A 25,541-nucleotide genomic window follows, 5' to 3' on the forward strand; every position below is an offset into this window, starting at 1 on the left:
TCTTGTATCTTCGTCTTTATGTCAGATTTTCAAACACTTTTTGCTTCAATTCAAACTTTTTAATGTTGTGATTCACCCTGGAGCTGGTTGGTTTACTTTATGGCTTATAACTCCTTTTATGAAGAATTTGATGACATCTCTAAGAAAGATTTATAGAAACAATACATCCGGAACAAGGCGGCTGAAAAAAAAAAGCAGGAACATTTGTGCTCTATTCTGTACACATTTTTAAACATACACCATCATTAAAACGGATCAATTTTAAATCCACTACAGTACCATAATGTTACATGAAACAATATTTTATGCTAGACTCACCTTCTATAATGTGCTTTCTAGACAGTCCTCTCTCAGTCTCTGCTCTGGAGAACAATAGCAGTGTTGTTATGCAATTATTTATGATTACATTTTGTAAATGATATCACAAAAACATAACTAGATAATAGTTTGATAATTAAACTATTGACATTTAATTAATATAATTTCATCAAACTCTTAAAAGATGGAACATATGATACATCATTAGGGATGCAGCAATATGAAATTGAAAAATATTTTGCAACTTACCGTACTTCATTTTGTCATCAGATCCCTTTTTTTTTTTTCTTTTTGTTATTTAAGGAATTTTGCTTTTAAAAATGTACAAAGAGGAACACATTTTTTTCTTTTTTTATCGTTCTCACAATAAAAAAATACCATTCAACAATTGGATCTGTTAAACACTTGACAAAAAATTTAATGGGGTAGTTCTACCACAAATGGCAATATAATCATTGTTTACTCACCCCTGTGTTGCTATAACCCTATATGACTTTCTTTTTCTTAACACAAATGGAGAAACTGTAAAAAAAAAAAAAAAAAAAAAAATCAAAAAAAAAAAAAAAAGTGCTCAGCCATACAATGGCAGTTTATGGCGACCACCTCTTCAAGCTTTAAAGGAACACAAAAGTATAATTCAGAAGTCTAATAAATTATTCCATGAGACTCATGATTGTTATGAAAGCATACGATAAGGTTTGGTGAGAAACAAATTGAAATAGAATGAACATTTTCACAAAATAATACAAGAAAATGTTAGTAAAATCTGTTTTGAAAGTTGTTGTACAAATGTTGTTTGCCAGTTCACAGTGAACAGAGTCACCTGCATGATACCGAAAATAGAAAACAAGCTATTCATAGAATGTACCTTCGCTCGTCACTGCTGTTGAGGACAAAAACTCTGATTAACATAAAAATATACCTTTTATCGTACGTATGTCGTTTGCCGTCATATTAGGCCACGGCGTGACTATGGCTGCCTGTAGCCTCTCTATTTTTCTGTTTGATTTCAAAATACTCTATTTAAAAAAAAAACAAGGCTGGGCATAGAAATGCATCAATTCCTTGACTACAAACTCTTCAGACATGTTTAGTAAGTTCTGTTCTCTGTTTTGTTTTCAGCTGCGTTGTGTTCTGTTATCCCTATCGCTGTGAAGGACCTGTTAAACAAATGTTTTCGCTTGAACACCCCAATGTCACGAGGGGGTTGTGTGAACTGTTGCTCTCGTGCCCTATCATGAACAGGAGATCAACGGTCAATGAACATTTTCACTAAATATTGCATAAGATTTCGGTTTGTTTCTCACCAAACCTTATCGTATGCTTTCATAACAATCATGAGTCTCATTGAATAATTTATTAGAATTCTGAATTATACTTTTGTGTTCCTTTAAAGCTTGAAGAGGTGGACACCATAAACTGCCATTGTATGACATCACTGAACACAAAACATTTTCACAAATTCTCCCATTGTGTTTAGAAAAAGAAATGAAAGTCATCTAAGGCTATAACAACACACGGGTGAGTAAACAATAAAGAGAGCCATAATAAAAGATCGTTTGACGAAGAAAAATGTATAATACCATTGATGTGCGTGGGAATATTTTGCACGCTTAAAACATTTCATCACTTCTGTTTTTACAGTTCTAAACAACAGAACACACCTTTTACACATGATGACAGAACATTTAAAATCTATGTTAATTTTATGCATATACTCTATGCAAACGATATGCTTTTTCAGATTTTATATTTTAGTATGTATTTCTTTATATTATACAAAAAAAGATTCTAAACTTATAAAATAAATTTACGTTTTTTATTATGTTAAATTTAAATTGCCATTTTCAAGTTGTTGCTCAATATGCATGGTTTTAATTTGTCAATAATAGTCTGTTACATATGTGCATCACTATCCATTATGTAAAAAGATTAAAGTATCAATCCCCCAGAACTAAACTGTAAATGTAGCAACTACATTAGCCATTTAATCACGATTCATAAAAGAAAACTAATGACTACACCTCCAGAACATCAAAGCCGAACACATGAAATATATTTGCCTAATGTCATAATTCATTTAAAAATAAATATTAAATATACATACTTTCCACCCCAAAATATTTTCGTTGTAATGACTAAACTGGAGCGTCTGCAAAAAAAGGAAAATTATTTCAAATTAGGTAGCATGTATGTGAGAAGCTTTTATAAAATTAATTACAAAGTTGCAAATAATTACAACAGAATAATGGCTTGGGGTTACCATTTTAACTTCAAAGGAACAAACACACACACACACACACACACACACACACACACACACACACACACACACACGACAGAAATAAGCTTGTTCTCTGCAGAGGTGAGGGGTTGTGTGTCCTGATATTGATGCACTCTGACTAGCACGATGACTAAGCAGCACACACACACTTATGAAGATCATCTCCTGTGGAGAGCTCCGTTACTTTGTATCTCATTATCCGGGTGCAGTGAGAGCCCACCTAGCTTTGAATTAAAACAACTTAACAAGCCCTACTATTAAACATGACACTCTGTTAGATGATGTTACCTAATACACACATACAGTATATCAGGACATCAAGTACAAAACAAACACAAGCTTTCTAGATGTGACATCTATGACGTGATCCGGAGCATCAATGTTTGATATTTTTCCTTGTCTGCTGTTTATGGTGCACAACTGCACTGAGTTAGCACCAGATAAGAGATGGTCGAGAGGAAATGAAAAGCTGAACACCAGTAATGAACATACCTCCATCCTTTCTTCTTTATGATGTTGCCCAGCACTATTTCTGCCCTGGAACAGAAAATGAGATGTTTATCACTCTAATCCGTCATCTTATTGGCATCTACAGCTGACACGACTGGTAGCCGAGGGAACATATTGAAGTGTTGTAAAACCGATGGTTAGGTATTGCATCGTCTCTTTCATTACACCGATAGTCAACAATATGTCATACATAAAAATAAAAACAAATCTTTATTTCCAAAAGACTCGATCAATGATTTTTATTTGCACACTTGAGTGAACACTATTGGGTGATTTTTTTTTTTAATCGCGGGCTCTTGCATGTGCCAAGAGTTGATTTCAACTTTTGTCTTTTTGCTATATGAGGGTCACATTAGAACTAACTTGGAAACTTTTTACCAGGAATTCATCATATATTTTTAGTATTTTTCAAATGCCTTTATCTATAGATTTGATTGTTTTTGCCTTGTCCCAGACACAGACTTTCAATATAAAACTATACAAATCCAATAAAGCAGCAATGCAACTGTTTTTCTAAACAAAGTGTAATAAACAAACAATTTCAATATTTATTGTGAAAATTATTTATCTTTTTTTTTTTCTTAAAAAATTACAACTGTCCCATAGCCGTGTCGTCATTTCCACCAAACCAAACAAATTTGCCCAAACAAATTTCATTTTTTATTTAATGAAGTCAACAAAAGTCTCAGTGGAAAAACATGCTTGAAATAAAATATTAAAGTGATGTATGAAGAAAACAAAGAAAACTCAAGGTAAATATTACTTGTGATCAAAATTTGCATTGGGTCAAATTATACAATGTGTGAAAATAGGATTTGGGTATTTAAAGGGATAGTTCACACAAAAATGCAATTTCCCTCATTTCATCACCCTTGTGCCATTCCAGATGTGTATGACTTTCTTTCTTTTGCTGAACATAAATCGAAGATTTTAGAAGGATATTTCAGCTCTGTAGGAACTTACAATTCAAGCGAATGGTGGCCAGAAATTTGAAGCTCCAAAAAGCACATAAAAGCAGCATAAAAGTAATCCACACAACTGCAGTGTTTTAATCCATGTCTTCAGAAGCGATATGATAGGTGTGGGTGAGAAACAGATCAATATTTAATTTATTTTTTTACCATTTCTCCACTTTTACTTTCACTTTCAGATGTAAAAGCTAACTTTGTTTTCAGCAGAGGAAAGAGTCACATCTGGAATGGCATTAGGGCGAGAATGATGAATTTCCTGTAATGCATGAAAAAAAAAAGTTTTTGTTTGTTTTGTTTGAGATATTTAGAAGATATCCCACAATTATATTTTTTTATAAATTTATAAACCAAATGGTGTTCACAAATGGCATTTCTATAAGTGGGAGATTCTTGGCTAAACTACACTGCAATGTGGAACAGACGTTATATTGATATTTAAAAGTCTGGCTACATAACCCTATGTCTTAAGCAACATTTAGAGAGAAAGTAGACATTAAAGCACACATTTAGAGGGGTGAGTTATGTGAATGAGTGATAAAAACACATGTGAGCTAAAAGCCCTGAAAAAAACGACCTCCTTGTCCTTACTATACCTACAAACAGAGGAGAGTCAGTAACAGCCAGAGACCAAAATGCTCTCTGGCAGCCATTAGTGGTGCTGAAGGTACTAATTGGGCCCAATGAGGATACAGTAAGTGCTGTGATTTTTCCAGTGAGTGAGATCTCCCCCCGGGCTGCACACTATTCAATTTAATGAACTGCTGTGCTGTTATTCAACCGCAGTAGTCTACGCTCTCAAACGCCTCAAATCCCACCCACCAATTTTTTCTCTCAAATACCGCTCTTCAATCACACTTCTTGCAAACATAGCATGTTTTGAGAAGGAATGTTAAAGGCATCGTTCACCCAAACACAAAAATATGTCATGATGTAGAACCAAACAGTCGCTGTTCACTTTAATGAAGATTCTGCAAAACATCTCCTTTTGTGTTCCATGGAAAAAAGAAAATCATAAGAATTTACAGTATAATGATACATTGTGTGCAAACGTTTTCCTTCCTTGCATTTGATTTTTTTTTTGAGCCTACACACCTAAGTAATGTGGATATGAAAGGTTTTCAAGAATTTTCATTTTTGTGTAAACTATCACTTCAATGATAAAGATGTTTCTCACATTACGTTGGTGATAACTGATGACTGTACATTACACTGCTTATTACTCTGCTACCAATTAAAAAAAATGGGCATGAAACAAACATTTAAGCGGAAACTATTATTATATGAAAAGTAAGAGTGCAGCGCTATATGAGAGAGATGAACCTAGCACAATTATGTAGGCAATAAGCATTGATACAGATTTCCCAATTCAATTCTGATTCATAAAGTATTTCAGTTATGCCCATAACGCTTACTTATGAAAGAAGTTCTCTCTCAGCAAATGCTGTTAATTATACAGGGCACATTCGAACTTGCTAAAATTTTTCAAATGTTTTATTCGTTTTTTCCCCAAATTTTGGTCCCATTTTTAGCTTTTTTAAAAGGTTTGTCTAAAATTGCATGTCTTAAAATTGCAAATATACGCTCATTGAGCTCTTTATCAGGTACTCCTGTACACCTACTAATTCATGAGATTACCTAATCAGCCAAACGTGTGCCAGCAGTGCATTGCATAAAATCATGCAGATACGGCACAGGTCAACCATCAAAATGTGATTTCAGTGATTTTGACTGTGGCTTGGTTGTTGGTGACAGATGGGCTGGTTTGAGTATCAATGTAACTGCTGATCTCCTGGGATTTTCATACACAACAGTCTCTGTGGATCGGGTGGTAGAGCGGGTTGTTCACTAATCACAGGGTTGGTGGTTTAATTCCGGGCCCACACGACTCCACATGCCGAAGTGTCCTTGGGCAAGACACTGAATCCCAAGTTGCTCCCAATAGCAGGCTAGCACCTTGCCTGGCAGCTCTGCTGTCATTGGTGTGTGAATGTGTGTGTGAATGGGTGAATGAGACGCAGTGTAACGTGCTTTGAATACCGCTAAATTTAAAAATGCGCTATATAATTGCAGACCATTTACCATTCTGCGGACCGAAAAGCCTTTTTGATGGCCAGACTGGTTTGAGCTGACAGTAAGGCTACAGTAACTCAGATAACCATTCTGTACAATTGAAGTGAGCAGAATAGCATCTCAGAATGCACAACACGTCAAACCTCGAGGCGGATGGGCAACAAAAGCAGAAGACCACGTCATGATTGTATATATGTTCCATGCACACAGCCGCTAGAGAATGCCGCTAGCTTACGCATCGTTGACTGAAGCGGCTAATGCAGTATGCAGACGGTTTAAAAATGCAGTATTATGCAGTTACGTAATCGTGAAAGCCCATATCACAATTTCAATCTTAATTCAATCCATAATGCTGCCTTGATGGATATACCAATATCTTAGAGGTCAAAGTCTGCAGGTTTCAAACTGTTTTACAGTGGTCACACCGGTTTTTCCACATTCATGAGAAAATGACAATGGATGAAAACTAAATATGACTTGTTTTTAGGAGAGTCAATCCTTCTTCATTCTGTGGCTACTAATATTTAATATTTTAATTGAATTGTGCAATTCAATTCACTTTAGAGTTTTTACGGGTTGTGTGGTCTCCCATGTCAATTTTTTCACGTCATTTCCGATATCCGTTCATTTACCCTACATTTTTTATTTTCTGGACTCTGTATGCATACAAGTTGTTTGGTACACTGAGTACTTCATATGTGAAGTCATGTCCGAAACACTTGAACTGCCCCTTAACAATAAAAAACTGTTAACCTGACAGCAACTGTGGCACCGGTTCAAACCTGTTTTATATCCAAACTTTTATAAGATTTTACTTCTCTGGATTAATTGAAATAAACCTGATTTACTTGAATAAAGTGCTGATGCCAAAAATCTGTAGAATCTGATTACTTCGTGGCACGGCCAGTGTTTTTGTTTATGTGCGAAGGAGAGAAAGACCGATATTACAGCTGCATTTTCTGTTACAGCATAATTTTTTGTAAAGCTGCTTTGAAACGGTGTGTGTTGTGAAAAGCACTATACAAATAAAAATGACTTGACAGAGAGATAGATATGACACAAGCTGATGTGTACATTCACATGCCAGGGCAGAAAAATATGTATTTGCAGGTCTAAGCATTTTGCCATTCGTGCCAAGGAGTGATGTATATATACGCAGGGGTGTTTGTCCCGTTACGGCCTACTGGTTTTAAGAATAGCATTGACTGCAGCTCTGCTGGAGCTGTTCTTTCCAAATGGATAAATAAAACAGACCTTACCACTCACATCTTTTCCAACACCTCTCTCCCTGTCAGCACCAACGTACTATGCTGCCCATGTCCAGCACTGGGCTAATGACAGAGCACATTATGAACTGCTATTCTCACCTAATTTGCACAGTATATTTATGAAACATCTTGCACCTGGCACCTTGCCTTTTTAGAGTGAAAATATGTTCTTTAGATTCAAAGCACTGCAGGGAATAACATCTAAGATTAATTAACGCTGCCGATCTACAGATGTGTTACTGTCATGAAGCAAATCTCAAACTGGAAATGTATCATAGAAGCATAATTTAGGCCAGTGTTTTCAGTAGTTCTGTTGTTTTCCTCAAAGTCTTCAGGTGTTATACCTTGACAATGGTATCAACCCCTACATTTTACTTTGAAAAACATCTGTGAGATACAGATAATATCATAATAATAACAACATGTATATAGGCCTGTTAAGGTATTGTTTCTTGTTAACACAATTAATTCCTTTTTAAGGGAATAAAATGAAATATCAGGCTTCAACTGTTGGGTTTAGCCATTTACTTGGATTAAAAGGTGGCAAGAAAAAGTATGTGGACCCTTTGGAAATAATTGGACATAAAATGTGATCTCATTTCATTTAAGCCACAAATATAGACAAAGCACAATGTGCTTAAACTAATAACAAAAAAACAATTATAACTTTTCATGTCTTTTTATTGAACACATCCAATTAAACATTCACAGTGCTGTGGAATAAGTGAAACCCTAAGCTAAAGATGTCAACAAAACCTAATAAGCGTCAGGAGTTGGCAAACCTTGCATTCAATTAATGAAACGAGATTGGAAGTGTGGGTTAAAGCTACTTTGATTTAAAAGCACTTAAGTTTTTTAGTTTGCTATTCATTAGCATCATCTGCTGATGTCGACCATGCCTCGAAAAAAAGAGTTGTCTAAAGACCTACGATCAAGAATTGTTGCTTTGGATAAAGCTGGAAAGGGTTAAAGTTATTTTGAAGAGCTCAGATATTCGTCTGTCACCAGTTAGACAAACTGTCTGTAAATGGAGATTAATTAGTACTGTGGCTACTCTTCCTAGAAGTGGCCGTCCAGCCAAGATGACTCAAAGGAAACACCATAGAATTCTCAATGAGGTAAAAAAGGACACCTAGAGTGACAGCTAAACACCTGAATAAATCACTGGAACTGGTTAACATCTCTGTACACAAGTCTACTATATGGAAAACATTAAACAGGCATGGTAAACATGGCAGGACACTATGAAGGAAGCTATTGCTTTCCACCAAAATCACTGCTGTGCACCTGAAGTTCAACAATGCTACTGGGAAAATGTTTTACGGACTGATGAAACTAAGGTTGAACTGTTTGGGGAAAAAAACGCAGCACTACATGGTGTAAAAAGAGCACTGCACACAAAAAAGAAAATATTATCCAAACGGTGAAATACGGTGGAGGGAGCATCATAATTTGGGGCTGCTTTACTCCTTCGGGGCCTGGACCGCTTGCCATTGAGGGAAAAATGAATTCCCAAGTTTATCTAGATTATCCTATAGGATAATGTCAGGGTGGCTGTGCACCAGCTGAAGCTCAGTGGAAGTTGGGTGATGCAGCAATGACCCTAAACATCAAAGTAAATCCACAATAGAATGGCTTAAAAAACATCCTAAGAATGTGCTGTTTTTCCTGTGTTTTGCTTGTAAGCAGACATAATATTACATTCTTGAGATTTAAATAATTATTAAATTACACCATGCGACTGCAAATTATTTAAATTTACAAATACCTTAACCATCACTTTATGACATTTTGTTAGATATGCATTAACTGTCCAATCTGTGTAAAAATAAAAATAACAGCTAATAACAATTATGAATGAAATTATAACTGAAGTCATTATACACTTTAAAATAATGATCATTAGGAGCGTTTAGCAGAGTCAGCTGTTCAGACCAGTATCATACAATATGAGCTATATTTAAAATGACATGAACAACATAAAAATCTCATTTGAAAATCTTGAGCAGAAAATCAGATTTGGGTCACATTCAGCTGCAATTTGAACATTGCCAAAGAGTATACTTTTTCACAATCTTATTTTTAGACTATCTATATCCACTGTATCTATATAAATTTTTTGTTTCCAAATTCTGTACTGAGATGTTGTCATATTGTGTTGCTCAATGGCCTCCTGATGGGGGTATTGCTTCACTGTCATGTATTCACATTTTGCTCACAAAAAGGCTGATACATTTCTCTTGTTTGAAAAAAAAAGCTGAGATTTTATGATGCCAGAAGTTATAACTAATTTGTCACTGCAATATCTGGAATACCCTGATCCTAAAAACAAGACTGGTGGGTTTGTATCGAGTTCAAACACAAACACCCACGCAAGACACCGGCAAAGAACTCTATTTGTCCCAAGATGCCCTGGGTCAGCAGCCACATTAATTCTAATTCAGCTTTTAAAATGACTCTGTACCGCTTGAGGAAAGTTCATACTTAAACAGATGATGTTATTAAAAAGACATCTAGAAAGAAAATGTGAGAGGTTGCACTGCTACTATGCTAGGGTGTTCCTGATGGTTAATAGGGCATTGCGAGGTGGTTGCTTCAGTGTTTTTTGTGGTTACAGGCGGTTGCAGGTATGTACTTTCCTGTAGCACACATAATTTACTTTAAACATCATCCGAAAGTGGTCTTCAAATGCTCTGAAACCTTCTTTACATTTTTTCATTACTCAACTATTACGGCCAGATTAAAAACATTTATATATTTCAGCACATGGCAATCCTACCAGCTTAAATTTGATGGGCTGTGTGTTAATTTTGGATCACTCACTTTCCTGCAGCATAGACCTCTGCCGTGTCAAACAGATTGATCCCATTTTCATATGCCAGAGTCATCAGCTGCTCTGCCATCTGTCAGAAAGGAAGGGAGAGGACGGGACCAAGCATTCAAGGTGTGCATTCTTTTCAGTTATTAAGTTATTAATGGCTGTGCATTGTGCTACTCCAAAACTCAAGTCAACTTTACTGTTAGTAAATTTACAGTATATACTGTACTGGCATTATGATAAGAAAGCTTAGATGATGAAGTCTATATTTAATCAGATTGTACCTCATCTGTGATCTGCCCACCAAACGTCACCCATGTTCCTGTAAAGAGATCGAAAATCAGTCAGAGCATTTCACACGATAAACAAGGTTTAAATGATTACCATTGCTCCACCAATGTCACTGCTGAGTAAAGCCTTAAGATGAAGCTACAGATAACATGGATAATCTTTAATGCTCTGCTGAAGAGAACAAAACAACACAGGCTGGATGGTAGCGGTTTCAGCTGACTTCAATCTGGTAGTTTAAAGAAAAATAATTAATTGAAAAAGAAACTACAACAGCTTTTATATGTTGTAGGTTTGTTGACATACAGTGTGTCATTTTTGTGCCACTAGTGCCACTGAACATGAATTGCACAAATAAACATTTGTTTTCAAGCAGCTTTTCGATTACTCTGTTTGCTGTTGATCGAACAAACAGATCACGCCAATGTTTGAGTCAATTTTATTGTGTTAGCATGGACGAGATGCTCAAAACAGGAAATTTTATGGCACCCCAGAGACTACAGTTTTCGAGAAAATGTACCTATGAATGGCTTACTTACAGTTGTCTCTGCATGTTATCTGGGATAAGATAAAGTATTAACAAGATAAAGTTACACACTTGGTGTAGACGGATGTTAAGTGCGTGTGAAACCAGTAAAAATATAAATGGTCAAAAAGCCTCTTTTTAAAGGGGTCATGTCATGAGGAATCAAATGTTCCTTAATATTTTGGCATATAAGAGGTCTTTCTAATATGAAAACATACTGTAAATTTCAGAACTCAAAACTTAATCCCCAATTAAATAAAAGCATTTACTGAAACCAAGCTGCAAAAATGCCTTGTTCTCTACTTCCACACAACCCTATGTCACAAGGGGTACATCAATTCATGACCGCCTTTACAGTACCATCAATGCCTACTTATCGCATCCTTGGCCCCACCCACTGGTGCTCAGTTTGTACTCCGAGACAGAGGAAGCAGGACATACAGTTGAGTCAGAAGATTACATACACCGTAGCCAAATATATTTAAACTCAGTTTTCACAATTTCTGACATTTCATTGTAGAAAAACATTCCCTGTTCTTAGGTCAGTTAGGATCAATACTTTATTTTAAGAATGTGAAATGTCAGAATAATAGTATTTAATTCAGCTTTTATTTCGTTCAGCACATTCCCAGTGGGTCAGAAGATTACATACTTGTTAGTATTTGGTAGCATTGCCTTTAAATTGTTTAACTTGGGTCAAACATTTTGAGTAGCCTTCCACAAGCTTCTCACAATAAGTTGTTGGAATTTTGGCTCATTCCTCCAGACAGAAAAGTCAGGTTTTTAAGGCTCCTTGCTCACACACGCTTTTTCAGTTCTGCGTACAAATGTTCTATAGGATTGAGGACAGGGCTTTGTGACGGCCACTCCAATAACTTGACTTTGTTGTCCTTAAGCCATTCTGTCACAACTTTGGAGGTATGTTTGTGGTGATTGTCCATTTGGAAGACCCATTTGTAACTGTGCTTTAATTTCCTGACTTATGTTTGTGATGTTGCTTCAATATATCCACATAATTCCATCTATTTTGTGAAGTGCACCGGTCCCTCCTGCAGCAAAGCACCCCCACAACATGATGTTTCCACCCCTATGCTTCACATTTGGGATAGTGTTCTTTGGCTTGAAAGCCTCACCCTTTTTCCTACAAACATAACGATGATCATTATGGCCAAACAGTGTCGATATTAGGACTCGTTTTACTGTGGATATAGATACTCGTCTAACTGTTTCCACCAACATCTTTACAAGTTCCTTTGCTGTTGTTCTGGGATTGACTGGAACATTTCGCACCAAACGATGATCATCTCTAGGAGACAGAATGTGTCTCCTACCTGAGCAGTATGATGGCAGCATGGTCCTATGGTATTTATATTTGCATACTATTGTTTGTACAGATGAACGTAGTACTTTCAGGCATTTGGAAATGGCTCCCAAATATCAACCAGACTTGTGGAGGTCCACAATTTCTTTGGCTGATTTTGTCTTGGCTGATTTCTTTGGATTTTCCCATGATGTCAAGCGAAGAGGCACTGAGTTTGAAGGTAGGCCTTACAATGCATTCACAGGTACACCTCTAATTCAGTACACCTCCTAACAGAAGCTAAATGGCTAATTGTTTAAAGGGTTGACAACATTTTCTGGATTTTTCCAAGCTGCTTAAAGGCAGAGTTAACTTTGTGTATGTAAACTTCTGACCCACTGGAATTGTGATATAGTCAATTAAAAGTGAAACAATCTGTCTGTAAATAATTGTTGGAAAAAGTACTCGTGTAATCTGTGGACAAGTTAAAAAAATGAGTTTTAGTTACTTCAACCTACGTGTATGTAAACTTCTGACTTCAACTGTAGGCCTACTGTGGCCTCACTATTCCTGAATGCCAAAGGGGACCCATCTGGACTATTTTGGATTCATTTTGTATATATTCATGCACTAGACCGCTTGATAACTTGTGCTAGATGGACATCTTTGACCATTTTTATAAGTTTCTGGTGATGTGATGCTGCATGTGTGTGTGTGTCATGTGGATGAGTCTTCATCGTACTGAAAGCGTGGATTGTATGTTTTTTCAGCTCATGTCGCTGTGGATTGCTTGTGAACCAAGTCACAATATGATTCAAGCTTTGCAAAGCAACTATATTGGAAGAATGGGGCAGTTAAAAACACTTGGACCCAATGCAAAATTGTAAGTAAACCATTTCATTCATGAATATTTAAAATGTCATAACTGTATGATAGTTTATAAAGTTTAAATATATTTAGATGCAGTGCATTGGATGTGCGTTATATGTCAACCCTGAAATGTAGTTTTATAATATTGTGCGGTTGTTCATTCTCTTCCGATTGAGTTTCAAATATGGCTGATTTTGAGGGGATGCATGCTGTTATCAATAATAAAAATGGGCATTTACATTTTAAGAGGGCGCTTAGGCCAAAACATAGTGTTTCAGACAGAGGGCAGGAGACAGGGTGGAAAATGCTCATATATTACTAAATTATGATTTTGCAAAACCTTGATAACATTATCAGTGGATCTCAGGGGGGAAAAAATACAACTGCGAAAAAGAGCATTTCATGATCCCTTTAATGCTGAACTTTATACTTTGTGAGAATCAAGAAAAAATGAATCTCACAGATAAAATGATATCCTTGCCCATTGTGAATATTCAGTGTAGCTGTGTATGAAGTACCGCCCACATGGTGGTCGGAGCCAAAACAAACAGCTTCCTATTGGACAACGTGGCCAATTCACAAGTCCACCAAGCTTGAAATCAGTGCAAAATCCACAAGGAGAAATTCATAGCCACCGGAAGTCCATCATGCTAATTTCACGACCACGCAGATTGCCATTGAGATGACTGTATTTTGCCTGCAGAAATTTGCTGTGCTAAGGTAAATGTGACCACGCCTTAAATCTAAAAGGATTCAGAAAGTATAAAGACCCTTTTATTTTTTTTCACATTTTGCTAAGCTGCAGCCTTATGCTAAAATGCTTTAAATCTACACTCCATACCCTATAATGGAAAAAGAGCAAAAAACAGATTTTTGATAATTTTGCAAATTTATTAAAAAGAGAAAAAAAAAAACTGAAATATCACATTGACCTAAGTATTCAGACCATTAACTCGGTACTTAGTTAAAGCAACCAGGGAATAAAGCAATAAAAACCTGAAAACTTTTTTCAGGCAAAGTTCTATTCCTTTAACCGACACTTTATTTAAATACTCGAGACCAATAGCTTTTAAGAGGTGTTTTAGAATAGCTTTTTTTTTTTTAATTTTTTTATTAACTTTTATTGAGAAAGCATGTTGAATTTTACAATTGTTTGACATATGAAGTACATTACGTTGCTTTACCATTTTTTACTTTCTATTACAAGAACATCAGAACTCAGTTGTGGGTGGCAGGGAAACCAAATTACTTCCAAATTATTTATGCTATTCATTAAAACTTATAAATCTGTGCACAATTAGTAAAAAGCAGCAGTGTTTACAAAAAATCAGATCTAACCGGCTTAACATATTCTGTCCACTTGGACCATATCCTTTAGAAAGTGTCCCTCTGCCCTTTGAGTAAAAAGGACAGTTTTTCCATTGTGCAGATCTCTTGCACAATGTTTATCCAGTCCTCAGTTGTCGGTGGTTCTGGTTTGAGTAGAACAGCTTTTCTATTGCAAGTTTGTGTAATTTCAAAGCGGTTTTCAAACTATTAAATAAAACTGATACTTTTTGCAATGCTTGACACACTTTTTAGGCATACAAATAATCAACAATCTATATAACTTTATGCATATGTTTTTATTTATCTTATAACACCAAACAAGGTTTTATTTTAAGTGAACTTAACAGAACATATACAATAAAACAGCTGGTTTTACCTGGTCAGGATTGTCTTAGCTGGTCTCCAGCCTTACCAGCTAAAAGGTGTTCAAACCCCCTCTGAAAATAGCTAACTGACCAGCCTGGCTAGGCTGGGCAACCAGCTAAAACCAGCCAACCAGCTTAAGCAGGGGTATGCAACATTTTTGACATGAAGTGACATTTTTAAATTCCCTTGTAAATCCCTGTGCCAAACCTTCTCCAAAAAGAAAGAAAAAGACAGACAAATAGATAGATAAACAGACAGAAAACAGACAGACCCTGTCCATGCAGAATAAAAAACCTTTATAAAAGTCTTCATCTCATGTGAGTGATCAATTTTATACATATATTTTTAAATTACTGTTGATTTCATTGCGTAAACATTTGTAATGAGGAAAACAATAAGTGGACATTTAATTATGTTGATTTGAGAGTCACTGTCTTGTGTATACATGGACCCTGTATGCCATCTTGATAATCTCAGCAGTAACTATTTATTTACACCAGGCAAGTAAGCTATTGTTCTGAAAGCAGGCTGTTATCTGCTCAACCGCACAGCACAACCAAACGCAAAGCAGACGCGTTTACTCACGTGACCTTCCACTGCAACGTTGCTGAACATGATGTCTGTCGCGCATTGAGCAGCTCGTTATGAGCGGTGGGTGTGTAAGGGTTTGTCCGGGCTGCACACTTCTTCTGACTAGCACTGTTTAGTCACACTAATATTTGGCATGCAGATGCGAAGGACTTCAACATGTCGATAATTCATACTCCTGTCTCTTGCTGTTGCTCGCTTGTGAGTGAGTGATTATTACAAATGCCACCAAGGGGGATCATACAATAATTTACAGACCGCCTGCGTTCACGGACTTCCTGTTGACGACCCTTGCAATAGAGGGTATACACAGTAGGCGGAAGTCACTGTGGTTACACCCACCCAGTGCATTGACTCTATTAGAAATCCGCAGTAGCGACTGAGAACTTTAAACCCCGAGCACCTTTGGAAGCGATTACAGCCTCAAGTCTTTTTGGGTATTGCACACCTGGATTTGCAGATTTTCTGCCATTCTTCTCAGCAGATCCTCAAGCTCTGTCAGGTTGGATTGGAACAGTCGGTGGACAGCCATTTTCAGGTCTCTCAAGAAATGTTCAGTTGGGCTCAAGTCTGGGCTCTGGCTTGGCCACTCACACTGGGACATTCACAAAGTTGTCCCTAAACCACCCGTAGATGCTTTTTTATGTGTCTTGCACTGAGGAAAGGCTTCTGTCTGGCCACTCTACCATAAAGCCCAGATTGGTGGAGTGTTGCAGTGATGGTTGTCCTTCTGCAAGTTTTTCCCCATCTCCACACATGACCTCTGGAGCTACACCAGAGGGATCATCGAGTTCTCGGTCACCTTTCTTACCAAGGCCCTTCTCCCCCGATTGCTCAGTTTGGCCGGGCGGACAGCTCTAGAAAGAGTCCTGTTTATTATAAACTTCTATTTAAGAATTATGGAGGCTACTGGACTCTTCGGAAACTTCAATGCAGCCGAAAATCTTTTGTAGCCTCCCCATATCTGTGCCTCAACACAATCCAGTCTCTGAGCTCTGCAGGCAGTTCCTTTGACATCATGTCTTGGCTTTTGCTCTGATATGCATTTTCAGCTGTGAGACCTTATATAGACAGTTGTGTGCCTTTCCAAATCATGTCCAATCATTTGAATTTGCCACATGTGGACTTCAATCAATGTGTAGAAACATCCCAAAGATGATTCAGAGAAATGGGATGCACCGGAGCTAAATTCCAAGTGTCATATCAAAGGGTCTGAATACTTATGTCAATGTGTTATTTCAGTTTTTTCTTTTTAATAAATTTGCAAATGTACCAAAAATCTGGTTTTTGCTTTGTCATAATGGGGTATGGAATGTAGATTGATGTGGAAAATTTTTTGGAAAGCTTTTAAAAGCATTTCAGCATAAGGCTGAAACAATGAAGGGGTCTGAACACTTTCTGAATGCACAATATGTCAAAAAGACTTTGACAGAGAGGCTGTACACTCACCTAATCCAAGACATGAGACTCTCAGGCCCGACTTTCCAAGGTTTCTGAAAACAAAGGAAAAAACAAATAAACAAACATGATGTTTTACCATGGTTTCTTTATTACATTTTGTAAGTCAGTATAAGATAATTCCAGAACAAAACAGTGTGTCACCACTGTCTGTCCCAACCTAGTTTTCTGCACATAAATCCTGTTCCCAAACTTATTGAGTTGCCTATCTAGACACCATTTCAAGGCATCAAAGATGCATTCCTGAAAGCACTCATGCTCAGAAACTTATTTGGACCAAAATCCAAGACAGTATCGTATCTATAGCAGATAAGAGCATCAGAAAATGCTTTTGCAAAAAACTCACCGATTAAAATCACCCAAGATGACGGATGAGTAGGGCTATCGAGTTCGATACATTTTAGGCACCAACCGAATTGCCTCTAAACTATCGAGTATCAACAAATGTCTTGTCGTTCGGTACCAAATTTCGATACCTAAGGGGTTAATCTTGTCAAAGTCAGTGATAAGCATGTAGCATGCTAGATGTGCCCAAATCTAAAAGTGCCGGTGACTGGCTGTGTTTAGGCATCTAGGAAAAACACTAGTTTGTGCGGTTACGCCCAGAGACGTGGCTCACATGTGAGGCTGTAGTGTGTATGCATCCCAACCCCCCTAGATGTAAAAGATATGGAAAAGATCAAAAGTGTGGCTGCATTTCACTAGGCTCGATGCCAACAGCGCACAATGCAATGTTTGCGACAAGACCGGCAACACAACAAATCTGATGAAGCACTTGACAGTGCATGAAATAAACTTAAGAGCAGAAAGTTGCTCCGTCTTCGACTGCAAGAAGACCAAGCCGGTGCAGTCATCCTCTCAGCGTCCTCCTGCCACAGAACTTCTTTGAACATGCCCACCACACAAGTCCTCCTCCAAAACTACTGATGAATGCAGCGGCGCAATGACTGGGACTCCCGATAGGTAAGATTAACGTTTGGTTAAACTAACAAACGAAATCGGCTAACTTCTATTGGTACATGCTTGTGTACTTGATAAATTAACGTTTCTGTTTGCGGTGACATAGTCCTATAAACTGGGACCTACCTAACATTAGAAATTGTTTGGATGTATGGCTATAGATAGCTAGCTAAATCGATGCTAAAAATGCTTTAAGGTTGACAGTAACTGATCAAGTTTAACACACATTAAACTAGTTATCTTGTTAAACTGTACTTATCCTTAGGGTTGGCCTAATTAACAGGTTAGCTTTCTTGTTTGTTTTTTCCCCTCTTCACATTAATGTTATAGTCTCTGCCCCTGCCGACCCTGGCATGAGGAGACCAGAAGGCTCAGGAGATTAATCTTTGAGTCTGTAAATAATAAAACCAAAGTTTTTTTTAGGTAAAGTTTGTAATCTTTTTTAAACGGATTTCATAAAATTGGTACCGAAAAAAAGTATCGTTTAGATATCGGTATCGACATTTTTTGAACGATACCAGCCCTACTGATGAGTTAAAATAACTAGGTTTAACAGACCTATTGTCTTTAGTAAAAAGAAAAAGCACTGTGGTCTGGGAGGACATGCTGCAGTTTAGACACCAGGCTTCGGGTTCCCCAATTACCACAGCCTGAGCCCCAAGGATGCCATTGGGGCAGCCAGGGGAACATATGAAGTTTGTTATTCATCCTGCTGATTGGTCCTTCTTGGGAAAAATTAGACTCAGCAGTGACTGAGGGCAGATCACTCACCCCAGGCTGACTATTGAGCTTATAGAGACATATATAATGAACAGAACGAGCCAAATGAAGGCTTTCTGAAATAGTTAGAGAGCACCATGGGACTGAGAGACTACATCTTCTATAACTTCTTCTGGAGGTGAGCCCCAGGCATCTCACAGGACAACTGCTGCTGGTCACCAGTTCAAAGGTTTGGCTGACAGTTTGGACCCAATTTTCATTTCTTTACCTTCACTTTTATTTTTGTGTCCAAAGCCCAAAAGATCATATAAAATAATAAATAAAAAAAAAGATGTCAAATATCATCAAGAAGCAAAAAACAAATATAGAGACATAATTTATTTAGCAATATTGCCCAGTAAGTGTGTGTGTGTGGCATCTGTACAGAAGCATGTACAATGATAAAGATGTGTGTGTGTTTGGGATTAGGGGTGATATAACAAGCTGTCTATGTGTGTAGGAGTACTAGGCATCTATGTGCGTATTTCTAAGAGATTGTGTGGGGTGCTTGCACATGGGTGTCTATGTTGGATTAGAACATAGAAATGACAAAGAAGTCCGGTGACAGAATGCAATGAAAAGTATGGAGCCATAGAACCTGGAGACCGGAACTTTCTTTTTCTGAAGTCCTATTCAGTGGAGCATTTGCAACTTAGTTCAATACGGCTGGCAATAGAGCGCAGCAGTGCCTGCCTACTTTTTCTGTCTTCTTGATTCTGGCAGTATTTTCCATTTTCATGCACAACAGTCTTTAAAGTTTACTCCGAATGGTGCCAAAAACAAAAACATCCAGTGAGTGGCAGTTCTGAGGACGGACATGCCATGTTGATGTGAGAGGTCAACAGAGAATGGCCAGACTGGTTCGACTCTGGACTGAAGTTGCTGGCATATTCAGGGCTAATGAACTCTTAATTGTGTTACTGTTTCGTTCTTATCAGTGTTGAACAGGTTGGAGATGAATACTGCATGATGGGCAGTGGCCCAAGCAGAACTGGACCCAGGTGCAGCCCTGGAGATTAGATTCGATGGGAGTGAAGCCAGAGGTCAATAATGTCATGTTTGTCTTTAGTCAGGTTAATGATATGCAGAGAACACAAGCGGTCAGGTTTGTTTACAAACCAGGAATACATTCTAATGGAATCGGTAGGACTAAGGGTGGGTGACGAAGCTCAAATGTATATCATTGTGTTATAGAAAGTTATTCAAAACTTAATGAAATTTCATTTTTAATTAAAATAATTTCCAAAGTAATAGCCAACCTGTTATGGGCCTATTATTTATTAATATATATATACATATATATATATAATACAAATATTTTATCAATTTTGTCATAATGCCTACACACATTGTAAAGTACAGCTTCAAAGCTTTAAAACAATACCTATTTTGTGTTGGTTAAGATTTTAGTAATAAATATTTTGATAATTATGACATGAGATATATTTGAGTTACATTGACATGTCCAATTTATGTACGTAACATTCATCAGTTGTATGACTTCCGCAAATAAATTTGGCACATCGCAATTGGTTTCCAAGACATTTTGCAGAACGTCGGAATGCCAATGATGTCAAACGATATAAATTCTCACATGACAAAATGCCAGGTTTGATGTTAAAGAATTTTTACTTTTGGAGCTTGACAGCCCCAGTAACCATTAATTTTTGTTGTACAGAAAAGAGCTGCTTAGACATTTTACATATATCTTTATGTGTGTTCCACGGAAAAGTCATACTGATTTGGAACAACATTATGACAGAATTTTCATTTGGTATTAACTATTCCTTTATTACACGTGATCAAGCAGTAGTCAACTGGCCCTTATTGGATACTGGGAAAAGGAGAGCATCATTTCTAAAACTCATCTAATGGTGGTTTGTGCTACATCATGAGGTTCTAGAACAGGATTGGTTCAAGGGAGTCAAAATGTTCAAGGCTCAAAATGATTGAGGTGAAAGTAGTCATGGAAAGCTCAAGTAACCATGAACCTTCTCATTTAAAAAACCTTCATTGAGGGACGTGTTAAATTACATGCACACACTTCTTTCATTCAGTGCTGTGATGGCTGCCTCGTGTGGACTTGTCCTGTGAAATTTGAGTTTATGTAAGAGCAATTCAGACTGTGATCATGCCTCCTACACCCTGTTCTAAAAGCAGTATCTCTGCCTGAAAAGTGCTTTAGCTCCAGTAAAGGAGAAGTTCAATCTCAAAACCACATCTAACCAACAGCACCCATTTATCCACAACCTCCACACACACAATCTGAATAAGAACTATTATCAAGGCTTATCGGTATTAAAAACTGGAAACTCATATCACATAGCCTTAGATTTAAATCTGTCCCATATGACAGCAAAGAATACACAACATTTTATAAATACTATTGAATGCTATAGAATTGGTGAATACTATTACTTTTGGAAGTGATCAGGCTTATGGTTTTCAACTGGCAGGCGATACAATGGGTGAAATAATCCCAAAGATTTGCAATGAAGGAGGGACCTGAGCCTTATCTAGGGACTAAAATATCATAGAGACTTGGCCGGATTAAGGTCTACACAGGCCCCTAAACATAGAAGTTTCCAGAAATTTGTATAATAGAATTTATGTTCATTGTGGGGATGCAATGATTTATTGGCTGCCGATATATGTTGGCCAATTATTAAACAAATTAAAACAGTTGGCATTTTAAATTTTTCAGATATAAAAAAGCAATGGCTCATTTATAATTCATTAGTAAACCTTTTTTCATATCAATCATCTATCAGTTATCATATTTAGTCATTTTTTGTATCTTTTACTGTGGCTCTCTTTAACAATTTGGCCTGTCATGTGTTCATTAACAGATCCATCGTTCAATGGAAATTATTTATTGTTAGAACCGCGAAAAAGCTTTTGTACCTCAAAAGGTACAAAAGCTTTTGTACCTTTAAGCATTTCTAAGTAAAGCAGTGATCTGAAGACCAAATTATGCTCTCTGCCCATATTTGGATAACTTCCACCTTTGGTTGCAGCAATTTGAATCCTAATAAGATTGGTTTAGCGTTCCATGATGATGGACAACGTACTAAATCATTTAAAATGATGTCATCTGATCCAGGAAAATAAGATAAGTGGCAAAATATCGGTATCGTTATAAATTTTATATAGGTGCATCCTTAGTTCATTGCATTAATTTCAGCATGGAATTATTTAGTTTTGTCTTCAATATCAATTATTAATGGGTCTTTATTATTTTCATGCACTCTTTAAACAATAAAGTACATTTATTTTGACATCACAAATCGCATCACATCACATGCGGTTTGTGATTTCCAAGCTAAAGTTTTAGAGACAGATGAGAAGTCCTTAAGACCATGCTGTGATGTGAAACAACAAAAGTGTTAATGCGTTAATAGAGTTTTCTGCAAGCGAGTTAAACAAATTTTATTATTCCAAATTCAATAAATTGTATGTAACTGTGTTCTTAAAATAAAATGCTCCTTATATTTACACCTCAACACACTTGTGAATCTTGTGTTTTCAAAAAAATTTTCACCAAATGTGAAGAAAAGAGAGCAAATCCTACCAAACGCACACGTTTCAGGACCACTGAATATAAAATAACAGTAGGCAAACATTAATTGCACCTAAATCAATTAATAAAATGTTATTAATATTGTTCATGTCCATGGGTGCTGCTGCCTCATATCAGTCAATGTCGCTGTTGCTCATCTTGCTTTGAAAGCAAGCTCTACAGACCTGACATGGTTGTTGGCTAGTTGATGGGGAAGTTGACGACATGACGATGGCTAATCAATTTCTGGTATGGTACTACTACTACTAGGTGCAAGAGCAGCCATTAGCGATGGTTGGTTGTATCTGAAAAGGAGAGTTAAGCAGCCGTGGAATATTTGAAGGCCCTCATGATCACTGTGTGCCCCTAAGCTAAAGCATAGGTTAGCCTATGCATTAATTCTCCCTGCACATAAATGTGCTAATACCATTTTAAACACCTTAAAACTGCATAGCAACACCTTGGCAGTACATAGAACCAACTTAGAAATACAGAATGGACATTTTGCGCACACTTGACCGCACAATCTTATTTGTCAAAAGTAACTAAACTAAGGCCAGAAACAATCTTTAACCAAATATGCGTATGAGGATACAACTGCTTGGCCAAAGAATTGCCAACATGTGGTCAACGTGCATTCTTCTGTTACTGTGCTGGTAACAAACCTCAGTATTATAGGGGGTGATAGAGTTGCCTTCAAAAGTCTGTGCCATTAAACTGGATGTCTTATAATTTAGGTAAACTGTTAGAAATATATTGACTTTATTTTGCCTTTAAATATATTGAGCAATATTCTCTTCAAACTGTTGCTCTGCCATGACAGTTGTTGGATTGAAAGAGAAAACTCAACAAAGAAGCAGACCTTTCAAACTAACGTCCATTGTAGCGCCTACATGCGTTGTTAGAAATTGCAGCCTTGATCGAGCTTGAGTAGTTAGAAGCGTCTGCGTTCGTGTATTTGCCAAAAAGGTCCAAGTAAACTAAAGGGCTTCAACAAATTCTGGACAAACTCACGCAGTCCACACCAACAACCAGATACAAATTAGTAAGGAAATGAATGAAAACGTCCATTTCTGGTCAAGCCGAGCCAGGATTATTAAATCTATTCCTAGAAAAGGAAAATAACAATCGACAAATCCCATTCTGCCGTCAGTGAGAATGTAGAAATTCTTAAACCACAAACATGCAAGCCTTAATTAAAAGCTATCAGCACCGCACAGAGAAGCGAACATGCAGCCATCCATTGTCAGTTCTCCATCCAGAAGAGAGAAAATAACATTCGTTATCAGAGTGAGGGATTACACAAGCATACTCTTCAAGCCTTAAATAGAAATGCACATGTGAGACGTTTATTGCGGCATTGTGCCAGCTTTGTAAAAGCAAATGCTGGTGTTTGCTCCACACAAACATTCATCAAGCATTATTTCATGTAGGAGTGAGTCTGTGTTGAAGGTGGTATCAGTTATAGTGAGATCCAGGAGTGCAATAAACACACATACCCTTTAACGCTTACAGTATTGTATCATCTCTATCAACACTTGAAGTCAAATTCATCTCAGAACTTCCAATTATGGTGCAATATCTATCCCAGATGCAAAGCTATCCAACACATTTCTGAATACTCTACACACTTATTGGGATAAAACTTCAGCAATCAGAGTACTGATGTTTCCAGGCAAAATCTTGGTTCTATTAAAATCTTTTTAAAACATTATTTAACAGAATATATATAGTAAGTAAAAAAAGAATAAAAAATAATCAATATTAAATGACACTTATCTAAGAAATCAATACACAACCTGAACACAATCCATTTGAATCTATTTTAATTACACTAATAGATTGTAAAAATACCAGATTTATAGAAATATTTTAGAATTAAAGTATGGTCTGCAAAATGATAACTTATAGTGAGCATAACCTAATACAGAATGACTTAAAATGACAAATCAAGTGAAAATAAAATAAAGCTCCAGAATTTATGTAGTGACCGTTTGTCTTTTGTCGACAGGGCAAATGGCGCCAGAGTGATTTAACTGCAAACGTGAAGCTTAAATTAAATTGGGCTTTCAGAACAGCCAACAGTATCAGGCTTCAAATCTCTGCTTTTAAATTATACACTGAGACAAATGACCATGGAGCCTCAACATCTTTTCATAAGAACGCTGATGTACAGGGGAAATTGTTTCAGATTCAGATGCATTATGAAACACTGGAATAACAAAACAGACACTGACCGTCTCTACATAATCAGTGTTGAATTTCATGTTTTGTAGAGGAAGAAACATCATGTGTGTTAGTATGCATCAAAATTAACCCTACTTTCTAAATACACAGGTCTTATTGTGCAAAATAAATCAGTGCACTTTATTCTATGAAGAAGAAAAATTGTCTTATAATATTTAATCAAAATGTAATGACATGCTCCACCTCTGAAATGACATTCTTTTTCGGTTGAAAAAACCAAGGCCGCTTCAGTTTCAACCAATGGGTGCTGGTGGGGTTTCAGAAGGGGAGTATTACTCTACAAATGACTGCAATTTCTGGAACGGCCACTTTTTCTAATCAGTGTTAATCTTGAAACTACTGACAAAATATTCACTTACGAAGAGATTTTTTTTAATTCATCAATGATTTAGAGATTAAAAAAAGATGCATCATAACAATAATGAAACAATTTGAAAGAAAACATACAATTGATGAAAATATGGCGAGAAAAACTATGAGCTATATCCACAAAATCAACATAATATTGCGGCTTACATCATTTTTTGCACAGGTAATGAAGCCAAAGAACTTCATTGAACAAATTAATTCACAAGTTATAGTCAGTGTTGTGAATATGCCATTACCGTAACAAAAAGAAATCTGCCTGTTAGGAAGTATTAGCAGGTTAGTGGCTACATAGCCTTGCTGTCATGGAAACCGGTAATGAGGGTTGGTAGCCGCTAGCTAGCTATCTGACTAATATGATATCATTGTGTACCGAACAAGACAGCAATGAAAATGCAATACAGATATCAACTGAACACAAAAGCAACTTCGACATCAACACCAATGCTCTTTATTTATGTACTGTTCAGTAAAACTGAACTTATTTTTTTCTTCTTGTGATGTTTGGCCATCCAGATTGAGGTACATTACCGCCACCTACTGAACAGAATTGTGGAGCATCACAAGAAAGTCTTTCAGTGGATTCAAATATCAGCTGAAGGTCACGCACCTTATGTTGTATTAAATCCTAAACTGAGTATACTTTAAAAGGTAGTTTACCCTCTGGAGTTTACTTGTAAACCAAC

The 25,541-nt window shown here is 36.8% G+C and overlaps 1 protein-coding gene across 3 annotated transcripts in view; it reads right to left on the minus strand.

Moving 5' to 3' along the window:
• LOC127625737 (voltage-gated potassium channel subunit beta-2) overlaps positions 1–25,541 on the minus strand; it is a 177,128-nt gene that overhangs the window by 23,607 nt on the left and 127,980 nt on the right. For all 3 annotated transcript variants that reach the window (XM_052101103.1, XM_052101102.1, XM_052101104.1), the window contains 6 exons: positions 16,956–16,999; positions 10,524–10,561; positions 10,245–10,324; positions 3,095–3,139; positions 2,426–2,470; positions 319–362 (listed from right to left, as the gene is read on the minus strand). In XM_052101103.1, the coding sequence (XP_051957063.1) occupies positions 319–362; positions 2,426–2,470; positions 3,095–3,139; positions 10,245–10,324; positions 10,524–10,561; positions 16,956–16,999 (296 nt within the window). The remainder of the gene's footprint in view (positions 1–318; positions 363–2,425; positions 2,471–3,094; positions 3,140–10,244; positions 10,325–10,523; positions 10,562–16,955; positions 17,000–25,541) is intronic.

The sequence above is a fragment of the Xyrauchen texanus genome, chromosome 32, assembly GCF_025860055.1.
Source record: "Xyrauchen texanus isolate HMW12.3.18 chromosome 32, RBS_HiC_50CHRs, whole genome shotgun sequence".
NCBI lineage: Eukaryota > Metazoa > Chordata > Actinopteri > Cypriniformes > Catostomidae > Xyrauchen > Xyrauchen texanus.